This window comes from Salvelinus namaycush, chromosome 4 (genome assembly GCF_016432855.1).
Source record: "Salvelinus namaycush isolate Seneca chromosome 4, SaNama_1.0, whole genome shotgun sequence".
Taxonomy (NCBI): domain Eukaryota; kingdom Metazoa; phylum Chordata; class Actinopteri; order Salmoniformes; family Salmonidae; genus Salvelinus; species Salvelinus namaycush.
This window is the reverse complement of record NC_052310.1, coordinates 21,770,853-21,792,920: the sequence shown is the minus strand read 5'-3', so window position 1 is coordinate 21,792,920 and position 22,068 is coordinate 21,770,853. Positions and strand designations below refer to the sequence as shown.

Sequence of the window (22,068 nt, the reverse complement as noted above, 5' to 3'; positions counted from 1 at the left end):
TGTGTGGACAGGCACTTCCCACTGTTAATCTTATCCAATCATATCACCTATTGTATTTAAAGACCCCGCCTGTAATACAATTTCATCCAATCACGTGGCCGATATGATTTTAGACAACGAGGAAGTGAACGTACACATTTTAGCCAATTACTTTTGAATCACATTATTAATGCAACGCAAGTTATCAATGCAATTGGCAGATAATAGATTCGGATCAATGCAGTCAGTAGCAGAATATTCTGTGATTCAACTCATTGTGCACTGACTCTTCAGTGAGGTGATCAGGGTATCTTCTATCCCAAGCCCACAGAGCTTGTTGATTGAATTTTGTTTTAACACAAGCTTTTCAGAACTACTCCAACTCAATAAACCAGATGTTGGTCGACTTGTTCACGTGATTCATTTATTCTCAACATGGTGGATTGTTTAAAAAAACAAACATAAATTGTAGGCCTATGCATCATCACACTGATAAAAGGTAGAATTGTTGAGAGACACACCCATCTATTCTAATGAGTAGCTAGAAACCTACAGGCTAATAACCTATAGGTTATAACCTATAGGCGAATAATTACAGAGAGAGAAAAATCATCACAATGTGAAACTGTTGTGCATGAGTCTCAATTTAGAAAATAGCGGCATGTATACACCTTCAAAGTTGTCTCATTCCCGAATCTCAAGCTTTCCCTCTTTGATCCTCCAGCTCCATCGTGGACAACAGTCTGGGGAAGGAATACAGCAAAGCCACAAGCCTGACTCCTGGATTTCCTGTTGGAAGGACACGGGCTTCCTGTCCAGAGTCTCCAGACTGAAGGCCTTCACTGTGATCTAAATGAGACACAGCACACTCTCATGTTATCTGTACATCAATTAGACAGGCTAATGATATGTTCAACCTTACTCAGATCTACAGTGATCTCTTACCTGCTCGCTTATCCCTATGGCAACATGACCCACTTTGACCTGATGCCGTTCACGGATCCTCAAACACTCACCGCCAATGTTTTCAATCCATATCTCAACGCCTAGACCAGCAATGCACAGAGAACAGTGAGTTTATCAACAATTATACCCTTCCCTAATGCTTACAGGCAAGTCTACCCAGAGCATTTTCTCACCTTCAAAGCAGTAAGATGGTGGCTGGTTGGTGGATACCACCAACCATTCCAAGTTGAAGCTCTGTCCATCTGTCTGGCTGTTGTAGGAGAAGACTCCAGAGCTGAGGTCATCAGACGAGCAATCAGAATCTTTGTCTGTATCATCCTTCTGGGATGAACCAGTGCTGCTCATACAGGAGGGAGGGTGGTCCCTTGGCTCAGGGGAGGGGGTCTGTGCCAAAATGCCCTCGGTAACACCTGGAGAAAGACAAATCGCCTTACTTTCCTGTCTCAAGAATATACACCGCACTGCATCTTTTTAGATGTGCATAAAGCCTGACTGTCTGTGCAGCAGTAGCCGCTTAACTCACCATCTCTTAAGTATTCCAATTCAGGCTCTGACCCCCAGGATTGGTCAATCTCCGGCTGGCCTTTCCGCAGGACGGGGAAGTAGGTGTGGAGAGCTTGGTAAAGTTCTGTGGAAGACTCCTCTTCCTCCCAATCGCCTTCATATTCCCAGTCACTTTTCCTCTCCAGATCTCCATCCTCCCCCAAGTAAATATCCACTTCGGAATCTGTCTCAGATTCCCAATCTTCCAGCACATGGCTCTCCTCCAAGGAATTTTGATAAGATTCCCAGTCCCTATCCTCCAGAGAATATGTCACTGATTCAGAATCTCTCTCCAATTTCGATCCGCCCTCCTCAGAATCACTACTGTCCGCGCCAGCGGCCAACGCTCTCCATGAGCTCACCCAATGCATTTTGGGTGCTGACTGTGTGGCTGCTGGCTTTGCAGGGGCAGAGGGAATGTAGGGTCTGTTATGATTCCCAGCCTTGCTGTTCACCAGTTTCTGACAATCACCTTGACCAGAACTGTGACAAAGTCCTCCCACTGAAGAGAAAAAAGGGGCGCTCTCATTATTCTAAAACATACACTCGCTCCATCTCACACACAAACACCCATGTACTGAGGGAACATCTTCACAACAATCACAATGATTGAATTCCGGCCATAGATACACACTTGTAAATAGCTAATTCAAGTTTGTCAAATCATAGATAGATTACCTGCTCTCAGGGCCTTGGTGGTCATCTGCCTTAGCGCTGTGGCCGAGGCTCTACTGGCGGGGTCCTTCTGTAGTCCAGCTCTCAAGACCTCGGCAGTGTAGGGGTTACAGCTGGGGGGCACCTCCCTCAGAGGTGGTGGCTCATTGACAATCTGACCAGTGAAAGGAAATATTTTAAATTATATGTTTGCAGCAAGGACTTTTCTCTGATCCTGGATAACATGGGTTGTTTTTTTTGCAGCAAGGACTGATGCTGGATAACACAGGTTGTTTTTTACCTTGAAGCACAGCGGGTGGTTGTAGTAGCGGATCCAGGGGTGGCATCCGTTGAGCATGTGCAGTAGCATACAGCAGCTACTCCACACGTCTGCCTTGGCACAGCGGAGGTCCCCTCGTGCCACCTCGGGCGCCATGTGGGTCTCTGTGCCAGCGGGCCACCCAGATTCTGAAATGTTAGGAAATAGTTGTGTGGGCATCGTTTTGTTTTTGTTTATCCCATTGAATACTAACTCAAAGAGTTTTCATTGTATTCACACATGTACACTGACGTCTAAAGGCTTTGGTGCTCTGTCCATTTGGGTCCAACGTCACAGAGAGACCAAAGTCACAGAGGAACGTGTCCCTCCCATCCTCAGACAGCAACACATTGTCAGCTGCAACAAGAAAATAAGAAAAGGGTAAACAAAATGTACAATTAGAAGGCTATCTGAGGAATAAGGAGTTAGAGACGTATAGGGAACTGCTTTCTGCCAGACATAACAGTACTGTGCATCCTGAAACTACAGGATGTGCTTTCTTATCTTCTGACACTAGAGGGAGTGCAACAACCACAAATAACTTTGCTTTACAAAGTATCACTCTAGTAAACTACACTCAAATGTACCTATGCTATTCTTTCAGATCTTACACGTGTCTAGGGCAAAAGGGGTTGTTAACATGCCTTTAACATCCAGATGCAGGACATGTCTGTGATGCAGGTGTTCCAATGCTCCCAGGAGCTGACAGAGGTAGCGCAAGGCCAGTTCCTCTGGTAAACTTCCCCTCTCCCTCAGTAGCTGGGCCAAACAACTTGTCTTCAGGTCCATGAAGAGTGTGACGTATGGACCCTCCCTCACAGCCCCAAAGAGCTTCACAACGCCAGGGGAGTTCAAAGCACTCCACGTGCTCACCTCCTCACAGTTGAAATGACTCAGTGGGATCTGGAATGAGTAAAACAAATTATTTTATTATGGACCAGGTTTACTAGGCGCTTGCATGAAGTGAAATGTTTGGGTCTATTGTTCTACAGAGGGAATTCAACTTTGAAACTGCTGTTTATAATGTATAGGATCATAAGACAACTCTGTTGTATTTGGGACATACTTTTTTGGCAGCACACTCGAACCCGGTACTTCTGTCCTGAACACTGAACACATCACCATACGATCCATTCTGAATGTGGTATAGAATGTGGTATTCCTTTCCCTCCCTGTATTCACACTTATTGGGCTGGAGTTGCTGAAAGATACACAGTACACATACATGCACATTCTGGTTATTCAAGCATTCTTTATAAAACAAGGATACTGAATATTGATGAGGAAATAAATTAACAGGATTCCTACCTTGTGGAATATGAGGCCTTCGTTGATCTGTGCGGTGGCCGCTTTCATCTCATCCGAGACATCTTTGACCAGTGCTTTGAAAAAAGGTGAGACGAATCGCTGATGCTTCTGGGTAACTCTGCTGCGTAGTTCCTCCAACATTGTCTCAGAGCTAGACACTCCCCCGACGCTACACAACAATCCAGACACATCCCCTGGGATGTTAGACACACCCACCAGACTGCAAAAGGAGTTGGACGTACTCTCCACACTGGAGGAGGATCCGGATTCCCATCCTCGGCTACAGGTGGAGTCCGAGTCAGACACGCCCATCAGACTGCAAGACGAGTTAGAGTCGGACACACTCTCTGGCGCCAGGATGTTGTCCGACACGCACATCACACTGGAGAGACAGTCCGACACGTCCACCAGGCTGCAGACTGAGTCCGACAGACCCCCATCCCCAAAACTAGAAGAGGCGTCTGACTCGCTCTCACGAGTACGAATGGATTCAGAATCAGATATACTCTTCAGACTGGATAGAGACTCAGACACTCCTATTTCACTAGAAAAGTCGGACACACCTATGAGTTCGTATGTGTCTGACAGGCCATCTGCACATTTTGACACACCTTCCAAGCTGCAGTGGGATACAAGTTCAAACAAACCCTCCAAAATGCAGCCTCCGCGGCTATGAGGTACCCAGATAGAGTCTGTGTGTTTGGGGAGGTCCACAGGAAGTTGGTTTACCTCTGAGGCCCAGGTCATGTCCTTGTTGGTTGATTTAGACCAGTCGATCTCCTGCACCCATAAACCTTGGATGACTGGTGGCTCTTGTCCTTCCTCCCTCTGTCTTCCTTCCTGAGGCTTTTGCCGAAGCTTCCTTCGAATGTGGTGGTGTGGGACTGTGCGGGTAGTACCCACATAGTTCTCTTCGTCAGTATCACTCTCGGTTGTAGCTTTCTTGGCTATGGACCTGCAAATTAAGTGACATTGAGTGAGTTGACGAGACTGCTAGGGGCGTCTGGGGGCATGTAACCCCTGAATAATATTTTGGGGGAAATGAACAGCTAATTGTAATGAGCCTAAAATGTACTAACTTTATTACGAACAATTTATTGTGCCTTGTTAAGGATACAGTGCAAACTCCATCTAACTGCAGTACAGTTTTCTAGTCCCAATTCAATTTAAAATTTGAGATTAAAGATGGTCATGCTCTGGTAAGTACCTGTGGCTTTTGAGCAGATGAGATCTGGAGTAGACACATTCTGTGCTCGTAGGGCTGAACTCTTGGGAGCCTTCACCTGGGACACACATATTTACTCTGGATCAAAGATGGCTCACTAAATTACATTTAACATTTAAGTCATTTAGCAGACGCTCTTATCCAGAGCGACTTACAAATTGGTGCATTCACCTTATGACATCCAGTGGAACAGCCACTTTACAATAGTGCATCTAAATCTTTTAAGGGGGGGGGGGGGGGGGGGGGGGTTCAGAAGGATTACTTTATCCTATCCTAGGTATTCCTTAAAGAGGTGGGGTTTCAGGTGTCTCCGGAAGGTGGTGATTGACTCGACATGGGCTTGTTATTCCCTCCTTTCTGCCCTAAAAAAAAAGGGCAAATGAGGCCAGAAGAGAGGGAACAATGTAACCCCTAGAATGTAACCCCTATCCCTCCTCCTGGCTGCATGCAGATGCAAAACTATTTCAGTGCTACTTAGCCATTTAGCAGCATACAACCCTACATCCCACTGCTGGCATGCCTCAGGAGCTAAGCAGGGTTGGTCCCTGGAGTGGAGACCAGATGCTGATGGAAGTGGTGTTGGAGGGCCAGTAGGAGGCACTCTTTCCTCTGGTCTAAAAATAATATCCCAATGCCCCAGGGCAGTGATTGGGGACTTTGCCCTGTGTAGGGTGCCCTCTTTTGGATGCGACGTTAAACGGGTGCTGACTCTCTGTGGTCACTAACATATCCCATGGCACTTATTGTAAGAGTAGGGGTGTTAACCCCAGTGTCCTGGCTAAATTCAAAATATGGCCTTCATACCATCATGGTGACCAAATCATCCCCAGCTTACAATTGGCTCATTCATCCAAAATGTTTACGAAAAAAGTGTCACTGTGTAACTACTATGCACTTTGTAAAAGAAGAGTTCTCCATTAGTTACTGGCTTACCCTCTGCCTGGGCGATGATGGAGACACATGGGACTTGGTCCCTGTCATCATGCCCCCCTGTGCCCACCTGCTTGGCAGTGCCCTGCTCCATCACCAGGCTCAGGGTAGGAAGGACGGTCGGCACCAACGGGTCCTTGTTCTCTTCACCCTCCATGATGTTTTCCTTCCCCAAAGAGAACAGCAGTGACGCCCCCTTCACATCAATGAATGGCGTGTTTGAGTTGAACATCCTGGGTATGGCCATTCCTCTTGCACTTGGCACCCTTAGAGAAACTGAGATCAAATCAAAGACATGATAAATAAAAAGTCAAATGAGTGCTAACATGCTACTGGAGAGAAATGGGGTAAGTTTACTTTCGGGAATAGTGAGAATGGTGACAAACCCTCTCCTCAAGGTCTTCTTCAAGGAGATCTTTGTGGCAATAAGCACTGATGCTCAAGAGCTAAGGCTATGTGGTAGTTAGTAGTAGAATTTTATTTGAAGAGCTCTAGGAAATGTAAAGGGATACCGAACACCGAACAAGAAGCATTATGTAAATTAACCAAATTGTCTATTAATAGACGGCAAAATAATTCTCAACATGTCATAAGATAGTTCTTGACCCCTAAGGGAGGGAAAATGTACATAACTCAAAAGGCTTATTCACTGTGCGGATATGCTGACGTTAGCTATGCATTTGGCAGGTATTTTAATGTGATGGCATTTGTTATGGTCGGTGTGAATGAACTGAGATGGCTAGTGATCCAGGCGAACATGTATAAATAGCACGCAGAGTTTCAGCATGCTCTGAACTAGTTGCATGCCTTCCACTGGGCTGCTCAGCTGTCAAAGTCTCTCTTTCTTAGCGCCCACCATATTGACAGGGAAGGCCGGGGATCAAAACAATCCTTTGTCAACTTACACACAGACAATGCTACACAGGTTTGTCCTTGTCCTCTCATAACTGCATTTGCAACTTGCACTAACTTATCCACTAACTTAACTTAGTTCAAGTGTTTCCTATGTTTCTTAGTCCATGTTTTGGGAAACAATAATAAGTAGTATTTCTAAAAGTTCTTCATTACATCTTTGTTCATTGTTATGTGTGTGTGTGGTTCCACTGCAAAGTTGTAGGAATTTTAGATCGCAATCCTGATTCTTGAACATGCACCACTGTAAAGTTCCCATTCCCCGTTAAGTTGGCATTCAACTAACACCCTCAACCCTCAAATCTTACTGTATGAGAACCTTTATATCTAAGTTTTCTGTTCACCTAAGGGAAAATAATGGCCCATCTTTCCCATTACTTCCTGTTATCTTCATTGTCTGCCTTCACCTACACTCACATCCCCTTCCTAGTCCTAGTAGAAATAAAACATTAATACCAAGATAATACATTGGTTTGAATGACAATAAAACATCAATAGGTAGTAATCCAACATACCGTAAAGGCGAAACAGTTGCTCCTTTTCTGTGAGAAGTTATCTTTGTATTAGTAGTAGTAGAGACAGAGTACTTCAGCCAGTTGGACTAAGCTACTTGCTTCTGTTGTCAATGTGTGTGGGTGTCTGTGTATGTCTGTATGTGCTGTCTCCAAGTGTAACCCACCGGCTTTCTGCTGACAGGCCGTGCTGATTGGTGGGCCATATGTGAGAGTTATGAGACAACTTTCACCCCCGGCACACATTACTGTTACTGTATCTAGACTCGGGTACTGTCTTGAGTCTATCCATTTTTTTCCCTTTCAATGTGTCTTTTGACTAACGATGTAGTCATTGTTAATTAAATAAACAAACACATACATACATCCGCCTCCCCTCATGAAACTGTGCTCCCAATCTCTGTCCTCATCTCATTCTTTTGTACAATCACCTTCAAACATACGTTCAAGTTTGTATTAATAGCTATGGCAGTCCTAGAGAATCAAATACATAGGTATAACATGGATATAACGTCGATAAATAAGCAACAAAATAAAGGGAAGAACCACAAGTGCAAAGAAGTGTAACTCAATGAAGGTAGAAAATCAGTATTGAGACAGATTGACAAAAAAATGTGCAATTTAGTAACATATTTAATCAAAGTGACACTGGTTAAAGTCAAGTCAAATTTTTCATACAAGTCTGGTAGTTGGCACCGGTTCAGTAATACTTCCCATTCAACACCTGTGTGCTGCCCTGTCCCAAATTCAGATCGGCAGAATTTGAACATTCCCATGGGAATTAGCAACATGCCAGAGGAGGGGGTGTCAGCAAAAAACACATACTACCCATGAGACATTTTCCCTGGAAACATCTGAATGGCAAAGGGACAAACCAATGGTGAGGCACTTAGCAGGAGTACACATAGGCAGGTCAGCGAGTTTCATCCGTGTACTGGTCGAGTGCCCTGGGATCTATCTATACATAGACTTGGAAAAGTTCCATTATCAGACCTCCGTCTCAGAGTGGTGCTCAAATTCAATTCTGTTTCTAACCATTCATGACAAAGTGGTACAGTTGTAGTTTATCTAAATACGGTACAAAATGTATGAACCGTATTCTTCAATCATGAATTGAAATGACTGGAAACCTTGGACTTGTGGCCCTTTTACAATCGTGTCCATTGGGCAAATACAACAAAGGGTTGTAAAAAGCCAAAGGGGCCATGGGCCAGAGCATTAGTGCGGACGTGCCTCATTGGAGTTAAACCTCGTTCTCTCTACCCGTGCCCTCCACTGAGGCTGATTAGTCCATGGCTCTTAGCTGCCAGCAGAGAGCACCAGAGCCAAGCCTGGCTGTGTCTACTGGTAACTGGGACACATCTCACCAGCTGTGATATGCCAGGGCAGGGTCAAGGCTTCTGTTACTCTCTTCATGCCTCTGCTTGCTACTCACAACTCTTGTTTTCATTGGTCGTCATAACAACTTCTAAGGGGAAAAAGGATAAGGGGGAAAGCAAATAAACATAATGCGTTTCTATGGGCTTATTTTGGACCTAAGCTTGTCACCTGCCTTTCCGCCTTCGGGACGATTCCCATTGTTAGAGCGGAGACATGAGCATCTTGTCATTATATACAGACCTCTGTGTAAAGGGAGAGGGGAGAAGTGCATAGGAAGTGAGGTGTCCTTTCCTTGGGAATCTCTATGAACCATACACTCAAAGGTTCAGGCAAAAATATGACTCATACATTGCTTATTATTGGGGCGTCAGGTAGCCTAGCGGTTAAGTGCGCTGGGCCAGTAGCGAAAGGTCGATGTTTAAAATCCCTGAGCTGACTAGGTGAAAAATCTTTAATGTGCCCTTGAGCAAGGCACTTAACCCTAATTGCTCCTGTAAGTCGCTCTGGATAAAAGCATCTGCTAAAGGACTAAAATGCAATTGTCCTACAGTACAGCTCAGGAAATATGACTTATGTCTAAATTCAAGCACACAAATGTAAAGTATGTCAGATAATCCATTCACACATGAATGACTGGAAAAGGACTAGTCCCCAATGGAGTTATATATAGTACAAAATCACAATAATAAAAAAATAAAACTAGGCACGTCAGTTAAGAACACATTTTTATTTATAATGACGGCCAAACCCGGACGACGCTGTGCCAAATGTGCGCCGCCCTACAATGCCACAAATACACCCAAAATGGTTGTTTTTCAAACATAAACGATGAAATATATTTTTAAAATATATTTCACCTCAGTTTGCATACACTTATCAGGGACACTCTTCAATGAGATAAAATCTTTTAAAAGGAATTAATTTTTTTTATTAAAAGAAATAACAGAGTGTTTGGTGTAGATTTGTGTACATTTTGATATCAACTAACATTGTGCAAAACAATCATACATAATTCCTATGAACTAGACGTACTATGAAATAGGGAAGTCTGTCACTTTTGTAAAAGCACCACAAATTTCATGAGGAAATAATTTAACTGGGGTTTACCAGTAATTCCTATACTGAAAATCAAAAAAGGCCCAACCATAGAATTAGGAATTAGAATCGTTTAATAAGATCTCTATGGGCACAACCCTGTTTAAATAAAGTTATTTATGATCATTTGTATTGATCACAATAGTGATCAACAATAAGTATTATGACATCAAGATAAAATGACTGATTAAAAACGTTTTGCTTTAAATACATTGTATGCAAATGATTGTAATGTATTCCAACTATATGATTATAAAGATGTATATAGATAAATGGAAATTACACATTTAAGAAAATGTCTATGACTTGACGGGTTTGAGTGACAGCATTCAGAAAACGGTCAGAGGTTGGACCATCCATCTCGATCCTCACTTCACAGAAAGTAAAGAACCAGCAGCCAAAACATACATAAAATCGAGAAAAATTTTCAATTACATTAACACTGTCGGCTGATCAATGGCTATATAAGTACTTCCAGGCGATAAACTAACAGTCACTTACTAATGCTAGGTTGTGCCCTGCATCAACAAAACATGAAAATCAGCTTTCTTATACTATGTAGCTGTGTTCTTAAGAGTTTGGTATACAAATAAATTTTTGATACGTCTCAAAGCAGGCTTAGAGTGATAGTTCCAACAAGAGGCTATAATACATTCATGTTTCTCATTTGCATAGAGAAAATGGCATGATATGGGGCAGTAGTAACTAAACGTAAATCTAAAAGACATTAAGGATAAACGGAGAAGCTAGCTGCATAAAAATCTTAAAACACTTCTGGATGGACGTTGGGTAGAGATGCTGAATTTTCAAACATTTCTACTTCCTGGTTCTACCCCAATTGAAAACCAAATAAAATCACGAGAAAAAAAAGGGGGGAAAAATGGATAGAAAAATACTAAATCTTCAGTCCCTTGTCCATAAGGTCGTGTTCCTCTTATGGCATGTTCTGTAGGTTAGTAAGTGTGCTGGAGGGAGGAACATCAGATCAGTGCTGCTCCTGATTGGCACAGAGACCAGATCAATGCATTCTGATTGGCTCAGAGTCCAAAAGGAACAAAGTCTCTCTTTTTGTTGTGAGTGAAGAAAATATCCCAGGTCAACTCAGCCTGCTGGGAGCAGCCTCCCTGCCCTAGGTGACATGTGTATCCCATGGGGCAGCAGTGCTTGGCGTCTGCGCAGCATACTGCCTGTGAAGAGAAAGCAAGTTTAAAGGAGTAGATTTTTCAACTTGATGTTAGATGGTTCCTCACCCTGAAAGTAGTCTATGGGTCAGGAGAAACTGTAATCCATGGTTAGGTTCTTTAAACAACCTCCACAAACGTCAGCAAACTTTAGCCACAACAAGCTAACAATCAATGGAAGTGACAGGGGCATGTAAGCATGTTGTTTTTTTATGCATTTACCGCCCACATATTGGAACGTATGCGCGGCCTATTCACTAGAATTGACGGGCATGTTACCGCCTAAATGGGCAGAACGTTGTATAAAAACTTGAATGGCACTTACGGTCAAAATCCAAAGTTACATATGTCAAGTTAATTTTCAAAGACGCCGTGTCGCTACCTTTGGTTCGGGGCAGCAGGACCATTCTGTGGGGGAGGTCTTGCAGCATGTCTGCAGTTTGGGACAGCTGTACTCTCCAGCACCGTCACACTTCACATCTATCCCCGTCTCCGCTGCTCTCTGCTGGGACTCTGCCACCTTTGTCTGGGGAATCATATGGGGGAGAACACCCTCTACTGGTTTCTCACAGGTCCCAGTCTGCATGTTGCAGCTGTAGCCCTGTGGACAGCAGTGCTCGTGGTCTGTACAGCAAACAGCCTGCGGATAGAGGGAAATAAAGAGAAAGAGAGAAGGAAAGTGTCCCAATTAGACAAAGTGTGTGTACTATATAAATCCAACCCATTATCACAGAAAGTCAATGGAGACGCACCTTGACCAGAGGACAGCAGCCCCATTCTCCTGTGGGCAGCTTCAATGCGGAACTTCTAGTTAAGAGCACCTTGTTTTGTAACCACAACAAATCTGCGCCGGTATTCATAAAGAGTAGGCATGTTGAGACACAATGAATATTGGCCCTGATCTACAATATCTAGTGTCTTAAAGTGAGAAAACATAAGATATGTCAGCTTAGGACGCTTCTGTAACACACACCCTGGGCCTGAAGTCGAAAAACAATGTTTCTCCAGAATTATACACAACTCTTCAATTCATCTCAGTCTCTATGAAGGGAGTCATTGAATGGGAGAAAGTTAAACTCACATGAGGTAGAGGACAGCATGCCGACTGTCCCGAGTTCTGCCTGCAGCAGGTGGTGCCCCTGGGGCACATGGTCTGTTCGTCACACTTCTCAGTGGCCAGTGGTGTCTGGGTGGGGAGGGCTGGCACCTTGGCGACCCACGGCATGGTGAAACCTGAGGGATCATCACAGGTACTGGCCTCCAGGTTACACACGGTGCCGTGGGGGCAGCAGTGGAGGTGGTCGTTGCAACACATCGCCTGAAGGACACAGAACGCACAGGCTTGTTATTACTGAGATAAGTTAGGCTAAAACGTGATGCTTATTTGCCTCAAATTTAATTAAATGACTTATGACTGAGATGACTGGAATAAAAGACTACTCATGTACAGGGACAGTTGTGGTTTTCAATTAGTCGAGAAATTCAATTTCATGTCTAGTTACTTCCAGAGTAGAATTTAACATCGACATCATTCAAATCAGATTCAACCTTAGGTAAAGTTGCCTAAAGGTTAGACCCTTAACTTAGCAAGGAACAAGTCAATGGGGGTATATGTGGAAATGGCCGTACATTGGGCAGGGGGCAGCAGGCCCAGTTTCCCGTGGTGGTCTTGCAGCACGTGGATTGGCCCGGGCACGATGTGGACTCGTCACATTTGCTGTTGGGCAGCGGCTCCTCCTCCGACACGTAGCTGAAGGCAGGCACCTTGTCCAGCATGGGAACCAGGGCAGAGCCCGAGGAGGGGTCATCACACGTACTCTCTGCCAGGTTACAGATGGTCCCGTGGGGGCAGCAGTGGAGATGGTCATCACAACACACAGCCTATGGGGGAGCTCAAAGGAATCAGTGTGGGGTTCGCTGGTGCAGAAGAGTCCACAGTTTATATAGTGTTTCTGTTTGCATATCTTTAACGCTGCAAGACAAATTTAACCCCACCGACCGTAAAAGAAAAGGCAACACTTGGCAACATGAATAAAGGGAATTACACAAGATTTCATAATCACGTGAGTCTCAAGGGCTGAGCTGTACTGTCAAGTGTGATAGGAATTTTGACTGACTGACTCTCTCACACACACATACACACACAGTACCTTGGGCAGGGGGCAGCAGACCCATTCTCCATCTAGTGATTTACAGCACGTACTCCCATCGGCACAGGCCACAGAGTCGTTGCAGGGCACAGCATTGACTGGAGGACACAGACCTTCACATGTTAAAGTATGGATTTGACACCTCTGGCGAGATGCAGAATAGCAACAGATCTGCCCAAATATAAACTTTCATTCCATTGGTCACTATGCAGTCGTCTATCTTGAATAGCCCGACATGGATAATCGGTTGCAAATTGATGTTAACATCATGTGCTAATGTTTGATGTCTAACTTTGTCTCGGGCCTCTGCTCTGTAGGGATGAAGTGGTCAATGTGGCAGGGATTTTGACAGCCATGGGGGTTTGGTCGTGTTTAGACACACAGGTGCCCTGTCCCAGGTCACAGGTAGTGCCCTCTGGACAGCAGTGGAGGTGATCTGAACAGCACACAGCCTGCGGAGAGCAACAGAGGGGTCGTGATGAATCAAATTTGCTTAAATTGATACATACTTGTACTCCGTCACACAAAAATTCAGGACAGACACAGAAAGAGAGAGAGAAAGAGCAATCTGGCTAAACTAAAATAATCCTACTTCATCCAGCTAAATTCTACGACAGCTGACGCATTTCCTTGCAGCTGATTATGGTGGTGAGTCACTGGGCTCAGAGCATAGTACTCACACTGGGCATAGGACAGCAGCCATAGCTCCCATTCCCCTTCAGGCAACAAGTGGTGTCGTCAGGACACAATGACAACTTGTCTGGGCAATCCACTAAAAGAAAGATGCACATTAAAAAAAATATTGTATAACAGAAACTCAAAATAATTGTGATATTATTTTCTTACAAGAGGACAGAATTCAAAAAGGACCACATACAGTGCATTCGAGAAAGTATTCAGACCCCTTCACTTTTTCCACATTGGGTTACGTTACAGCCTGTAGAAATCATTGTCCTGTTGGAAGGTGAACCTTTGCCCCAGTCTGAGGTCCTGAGAGCTCTGGAGCAGGTTTTCAGTGAGGATATCGCTGTACTTTGCTCCGTTCATCTTTCCCTCGATCCTGACTAGTCTCCCAGTCCCTGAAGCTGAAAAACATCCTCACATCATGATGCTGCCACCACCATGCTTCACCGTAGGGATGGTGCCAGGTTTCCTCCAGACGTGACGCTTGGCTTTCAGGCAAACAAGTTCAATCTTGGTTTCATCAGTCCAGAGAATCTTGTTTCTCATGGTCTGCGTCCTTTAGATGCCTTTTGGCAAACTCCAAGCGGGCTGTCATGTGCCTTTTACTTAGGAGTGGCTTCCGTCCAGCCACTCTACCATAAAGGCTAATTGGTGGAGTGCTGCAGAGATGGCTGTCCTTTTGGAAGGTTCTCCCATCTCCACAGAGGAACTCTGAAGCTCTGTCAGAGTGACTATCGGGTTCTTGGTCACCTCCCAGACCAAGGCCGTTCTCCCGATTGCTCAGTTTGGCCGGGCGGCCAGCTCTAGGAAGAGTCTTGGTGGTTCCAAACTTCTTCCTTTTAAAAATGATGCCACGGTGTTCTTGGGGACCATCAACGCTGCATAAATGTTTTGGTACCCTTCCCCAGATCTGTGCCTCGACACAATCCCGTCTCTGAGCTTTACGGACAATTCCTTCGCCCTCATGGCTTCGTTTTTGCTCTGACATGCACTGTCAACAGTGAGACCTTATACAGACAGGTGTGTGCCTTTCAAAACCATGTCCAATCAATTGAATTTAGCACAGGTGGACTTCAATCAAGTTGTAGAAACATCAAGGATGATCAATGGAAACAGGATGCACCTGAGCTCAATTTTGAGTCTCATAACAAAGGGTCTGAATAATTATGTAAATAACGTATTTCTTTTTGTAATTTGTATTAAATTTGCCCCAAAAAATTTAAAACCTGTTTTCGCTTTTTCATTAGATTGACGAGGATTTTTTTATTTTAATTAATCAATTTTAGAATGCTGTAACGTAACAAAATGTGGAAAAAGTGAAGGGGTCTGAATATTTTCAGAATGCACTGTAACCCCTCATTCCACTGGAAAGTTACACGCTTACACTACAAACTCAATTAGTAACATCCCAGTAGCCAGGGATTAGGGTGAGAAGTGGTTGGTGCCTCACCATCGTTGGGGATTGCAGGGATCTTCTTGGCCAATGGAGTCCGTGTATTGGGGGAAGTGCACATCTCATGCTCCAGGTCACAGGTTGTGTTGCCAGGGCAACAGTGGAGTTTGTCAGTACAGCACACACCCTGTACAGAACACATGATTTAAGACAGTATATCAGTTTTGAAATGTTCAATCTCTACATCTCCCTTTAGCTACACTTTCCTCACATTGAAACACTTTTTCTTAGACTAAGACATATGTGACTGACAGTTACTACACATCCGCCTGTGTGTAACACACATTGTGCAACACACAGCTGAACAAAATGGCTTAAGATTGTGTGACCCAGGATCTACTCTGTATTAAAAACTAGGTGGTTTGAGCCCTGAAATCTCCTTAATTATATCAGACCATATACCACGGGTATGACAAAACATTTATTTTTACTGCTCTGATTACATTGGTAACCAGTTTATACTAGCATTACAGCACTTTGGGGGTTTGTGGTATTTGGCCAATATACCACGGCTAAGGGCTGTATCCAGGCACTCAGCGTTGCGTCGTGCTAAGAACAACCCTTAGCTGTGGTATATTAGCCATATACCACACCTCCTCGTGCCTTATTGCTTAAATGACCCAGCACCAGCCCCAGCTCCACTCACCTCAGGGTAGGGGCAGCAGCCAAAGTCTCCACTGACCAGCAGGCAACATGTGGTTCCGTCTGGGCACAGGCTCTTACCACCTGGGCAGGTCACTGCTTGTCCAACCACAGCTACTGAGACACCAGGAAGAGAACTGTGTTGTGTTCATTAGGCACCAAATTGAAGAAAACAGACTGAAAAAGGAAGGGACTGTGGACTTTTCCAATTAAGAAACAAAAAAGGGAATTTATTTTTTAAGTTTTCCTTTGTGTGCCCTAATGAACACAACCCTGGAACATAATTCAACAACAACTTCCTGATAATCTTGCAGTTTATTTCTGTCTGTCCCTTCAGTACCTGTCTGCCTCTTCCTTGCAGGCACTTTCTCCCTCATAGGGAACGTGTCCAGGGTGGGCGACACACACTTGGAGTGGGCTAGGTCACATTTGGTGCCCTCTGGACAGCAGTGCATCTTGTCCTCACAGCACACCGCCTTGAGAGAGAAGACAAGGTTTAGAATGTGTTCAGGTGGGCATTCACGCTTCAGCAAACAAAGGAAAGGAGCTTATCAATGACAAAAAGAAGAGCTTGCCCTCACATCAAATTACTTCCAATATGCAAGCAGTTTCCACCAACAGATTCGGGGTACAACAATGTGAGCTGCATTCACTATGCGAATGTATTATGGTACACTGGAAGGAGGCCTTAACTTAACCCATATTTTCAGAACGTCGCCCTTTGGAAAAGATACATAGACGACATCCTACTGGTATGGAGCGGTACTGATGCTCTCCTTAATTTCTTATATTAACTTATCTGACCTCAATCTCAAATTTACAGCAGAGAGAAGTCAGTAAAAAATAGACTTCTTGGATCTTACAATTCACAAAAATAAAGAAAACAAGTTGGCGTTTGCGGCTTGCGGGAGATGGTAGAGTAGGAATACACTTTACCATGCAACCAGTAACCATCCGGTACACCTTAAGCGGAACATAACGGTGGGTCAATTCCTAAGACTCCTACATAACTGTAGTAAAGACATAGATTTCGAGCACAAAGCTAATGATATGCGCACCAGGTTCCTGCAACGCGTGTATGATAAGAGTGTCATTGAACAGACAAATACCCGTGCTAGAGAGACTGAAAGTCAAAGCCCATTCACTGGCACTAATTGAAACAAGAACAAAATAGCCCCACATTTGGGTATGGAGTACAGACTATGTGCCGGTCACATCAAACCCATTGTATTGAAACACTGGAACATCCTCAAAAAGTGATCCAGGGCTTGGGCCCCTCTCTGAGCGAACCCATTCCAGGGCGCCCTGCCTCAGAAACGTGGGGGCGAGTTGACATAGGGTCACAAAACTGTGAACCGCTATATAAAAATTCTAAATAAAATGGTAGAAAAGTATTTTGAAATACAAAATACCATTCTCTGAAGCATCTTGTTCCAGATACCATGGTGATTTGTTTTTCAAGACTTTCAAATACATATGACTAAATACTAAAAATTAATTAAAATAAATATTTCAAATACATGTAGCTAAAAGAAATAGGCCGACTGCCCATCTCTGTGTATATGCACACCCAAGTCAACTCAAATACACTTGCCAACTGGCACAAGCACGTTTTCAAAGTATTAATATTCTAGGCCGAAGTAGCATTTTTCCCCCGTTCTGGAGTGTTAACCATTACAATCAAATATTTACCATCAAAATTCAGAGACCAAGGGATTATTTCACAAGGCAAGGGTCAGTGTGCCCGCTTTTGCAAATACTATAGAAAAAGTTTTAAAAAACATATTCAATTTTCACGTATTCTAGCCAGGTCCTTCATTCTGCTTAGTGAAAAACCCCTCCAGCCGTCACTGGGACTAGCTTCATTAACTATGTCTAATCTGCTGCCTAGTAGTCAGGTCAAGTCACTTTCTAAACAAAGGCTTACTCTGTTAATAGCTGAAGCCAAGCTTACCATTTTATTATCATGCTCAAGAAGACCAGAGGAACTTAGAATGTGCAGATGAATCAATTATTTCAATAAAGGTCCCTCGGGTATTTTAGTGCGCAGTGTTGACGGTTGCAGAATCAACTGAAACATTGTTTCAACACATTACAGTGGTTGTTCCAGGTGAATATTGTACGACCACAGGAAGAAAGAATGGTCCTGAGGCAGCAGTTAAATGCAAGGGGCCTCATTTTCACATCATTAAAATATGCAAAACACTATGGTATTATTAACCTACAGATTTTTGATCAATGCAATTTTATACTCTCGGAATGTCACCCAATGAGGACTTCCAAATATGGAATAGGCCTTATGAAAAAGTATGTAACGTACCTTGGCCAGGGGACAGCAGCCCCAGGAACCGCCTGGGAGTTCACAGCAGGTAGTGTCGTCTGGACACTCGGCCTCGCCGTCGGGACAAATGACTGCCTTCACTCCCTCCAGCATCTAAGGAGTGACAGGCAACGCATATCAATGAATGAGTTTGAAACATGCGTTACATTTATTCAGGCAACAAAGTTAATTACCATGAATGAATAGGCGTGATAAAATGAAGACATCTAATCTATATTAAACAAAACAGACACAATAGATTATAATAGACAGAAATACACAGATATATGGATATCGTTGTATTCCCTTTACCAGAGGGCCGATTAGGCGTTTGGCAGGAACTCTTCTGACCCACGGCAGAGAGACGGTTTTATTAAGGCACTTGGAGTGCACTAAATCACACACTGTCCCCTCATAACAGCAATGCAGGTGGTCCGAGCAGCACTCAGCCTAGAGACGGGATTCAAAACAGCGTCATGTTTCACACTATGGGTACGATTCAAAGCGGGGTCTGCTGGACCATCAATATGTCCTGCAGTAACCTCATTTAATCAAGCAATCACATACACAAACTTTAGACCAGAGACTAGTCACTTACATTCGGTAGTGGACAGCAGCCATATCCCCCGCTGGGCGTCTTGCAGCACGTGTTCCCCTCTGCACACATCCCACCATCGGGACAAATCAGGGCTGAGGTCAGGCCTAGCAGAGCCAGACACGCCACCCCTATCTGCACAGTCTGAGGAGAGATTAAGAAAACCTAAGACTGTGTGCTTGAGACATATTTCTTCATTTGTTTGATGATGCTATGTCAATAGGTGGGTGGTGGTGAATAACGTTGTACACAGGGTGATCAATGTTTCAGCTGTAAGCCTACTGGGTTCACCCACATTAGGAATGCAGAAGTCTGTGCTTAACTCCATACATTTGCTCTGAGGTTCATGTCCTTTCCAGGCAAATATGTGTGTGTGCTGGATCACACTAGAACATTTGAACTACAATCTTTAAGTCTTTATCTACACAAAACCGCAATAGCTAGTATGTCATCTGGGGACTTATGAACTTGAAATGGACTACTTCACTCACTCAATGTAGCCTAGTCAGCCATTTCGATAAACATGATTGCTAAAATGTTATCAGAATGGACTTTTAGCACGTCCAACTCATTCCAAATAAGTACTGTAGCTTGCTAACTAACTAAGCTACAATGCTTATTTAATACTATGGTGTTCAAAGCGGGGTCTGCTGGACCGTCAATATGTCCTGCAGTAACCTCATTTAATCAAGCAATCACACATATGACATATTACCTCGACTAACCGGTGCCCCCCGCACGGTACCCCACCCTGTATATAGTTTCGCTATTGTTATTTTACTGCTGCTATTTAATTACTTGTTAATTTTATTTCTTCTTATTTATTTATTTTTCATTTAAACTTAATTGTTGGTTAGGGGCTCGTAAGTAAGCATTTCACTGTAAGGTCTACACCAGTTGTATTCGGCGCATGTGACTAATAAAACATTTGATTTTAATACTACTACTACAATGCTTTTAATTTAGTCTCAACAGTGTTGGAGGGGAATCTCTTACCATTGCCAGAGAGTCTGAGAAGAGGGCTTATGAGGGAATATCGTCATATAAGTTAGCCTTCTAAAGATGAAAGAAAACAAGAGTAACAGTACGCCATTATCAGACGATCACAACAACAATGAATGACAGAGCTGACAGTTGTCGCTAGCGAACGTTAGATAGCTGGCAGTGGCTAGTAGCATATTAGCTAGCAAGTTAAGAAAATTAAATTGGTCAGGCGTGACGCCCGACAAAATGTATGAAATGTGTCATCTACCTTCGTGTGCGATGTACAAGTTCAAACTTGTTAAATTATCATTCATTCGAAGCGACGTTGGAGTATTATGCGGTCTAGGGTGACTTCGGCTTTTTTCTGAAAACAAGATACGCGCACCGTGTGACCATGGGCCTGGTTCCAAATCGTTATCAGTCACCCTACTGGGGAGCGAGGCGACGCAACAACCAACTGACAAATGGCTACAACATATGATGTGGTTAGCTGATAGTTAAAATACCTATCCAGGCGTTGTAAGATCTGTTAGGTGTCAGCAACGTCTAAGCATCGGAACCGCCCATTAACTGTCATATTTTTCTCTCAAAGTTGGGGAACCTGTAGAACTGACTTCTCAGTAAGGAACTACATCAATATAATACATTATTGTTAAATATATTTGTCAATACTGTAACTAACCAAGCGTTGATTAAACCGTACCAGATTGGTACAGGAATAACACAGATAGAACAAAGAGACACGTTTCACAACATGTATAAATCTGAAGCATCAGTTTGGGATGTCCATTCCCCACCAAATATAGTGAGGAGAGGAAGCCCAGTGACTGGCAGTGGGAGAGTTTGGAGCGAGATGGAACTGGGCCGACATTCTACAGATTTAATGTGTTATGACTTTTTAACCTCTGTCATATCGTGGATTCAGAGCTATCTATCTAATAGAAAACAGAAGGTTTTATTTTATGGAAGCTTCTCTAATGTTAAACATGTAAAATGTGGTGTATCGCAGGACAGCTCTCTTGGCCCTCTACTCTTTTCTATTTACCAATGACCTGCCATTAAACAAAGCCTGTGTGTCAAGGAATAATGGTGATTCAACCCTATACGTGCCAGCAACCACAGATTCAGATCAATTTTATTATTCCACCAGGGGGAAATTCATTGGGTTATGTGCTCAAAAAGACAGCACATAAAACATGAAAACACAGAAACTACACAACAGAATCCAATCAAAGTGCCACAGCTATACACTTAAAGTGAACGTGCATTATGGTGTATACTCGAGGGACCAACATCCGATGTATTATACAGCCTAATGGCTGTTGAAATAAAAGAGTCCCCATATCTATCTGTTTTTTATTTTCTTTTGAAAAAGTCTCTTTCCCCTTGTCCGGCTGCTGCTGTGACTGAATTTTGAGTGCAGGGGATGAGTACTGTCCTGTAAAATGCTTTTAAGTTTTAGGAGGATGAGTTTTGTGTACATGTTGGTGGCTGATTCTTGATCTATGCCAATTATCCTTCCAGTCGTCTTAATCAAGTGCTGAAGCTTGACTAGGTCTTGCACTCGCATGTTTCCAAACACGCAAATCAGACCAAAGGACAGCACACTCTACAGGACAGATTTATAGAACATTTGTAAGATGTGGTGGTCGACATTAAAAAAACATTCTCTGTTGCAATTTCTTTATCTTTGCAAAGGCACAGTCATTGAATTTCAGTTTATTGTCTATTTAGATTCCCAGCTACTTATATGTGGTCACTCTAATGACTGATTCCCTATTGATCTTCGTATGGGTTAGTGGTGTTGTTCCTTCTGAAATCAATTTCCATCTCTTTTGTTTTGTCAGCGTTTATTTCAAGAAAGTTATCTACGCGCCACTGGACGAATTTTGCAATTTCTCTGTCAAAACCTTGAAGAGAGACGGGCGTTTATTTCAAGAAAGTTATCTACGCGCCACTGGACGAATTTTGCAATTTCTCTGTCAAAACCTTGAAGAGAGACTTGGGCGTTTATTTCAAGAAAGTTATCTACGCGCCACTGGACGAATTTTGCAATTTCTCTGTCAAAACCTTGAAGAGAGACTTGGGCGTTTATTTCAAGAAAGTTATCTACGCGCCACTGGACGAATTTTGCAATTTCTCTGTCAAAACCTTGAAGAGAGACTTGGTCTGGGTGGAGCAAATCCACAACAGCTGTGTCATCTGCATATTAAAAAATGACCTGGAACGCGCACAG

General features: G+C 43.5%; 1 protein-coding gene across 3 annotated transcripts; it reads right to left on the bottom strand.

The window, feature by feature from the left end:
* Positions 1–9,440: 9,440 nt before the first annotated feature.
* LOC120046310 (progranulin-like) lies at positions 9,441–20,231 on the bottom strand. Of its 3 annotated transcripts, none has more exons than XM_038991434.1 (15): positions 20,101–20,231; positions 19,845–19,870; positions 18,852–18,992; positions 18,566–18,703; positions 18,254–18,367; positions 16,274–16,409; positions 15,938–16,050; positions 15,289–15,418; positions 13,835–13,926; positions 13,447–13,606; positions 13,155–13,252; positions 12,634–12,885; positions 12,086–12,322; positions 11,387–11,644; positions 9,441–11,010 (listed from the first exon to the last, which is right to left on the bottom strand). In XM_038991434.1, the coding sequence occupies exons 1-15, from the start codon at positions 20,144–20,146 to the stop codon at positions 10,861–10,863; spliced, it is 2,091 nt and encodes a 696-aa protein (XP_038847362.1). In that variant the 5' UTR covers positions 20,147–20,231; the 3' UTR covers positions 9,441–10,860. The 3 variants fall into 3 exon arrangements, with proteins under 3 accessions (XP_038847362.1, XP_038847363.1, XP_038847364.1); XM_038991435.1 differs by having other exon boundaries at positions 15,938–16,047; XM_038991436.1 differs by having other exon boundaries at positions 19,845–19,904; positions 20,101–20,218.
* Between the last annotated feature and the right edge of the window lie 1,837 nt (positions 20,232–22,068).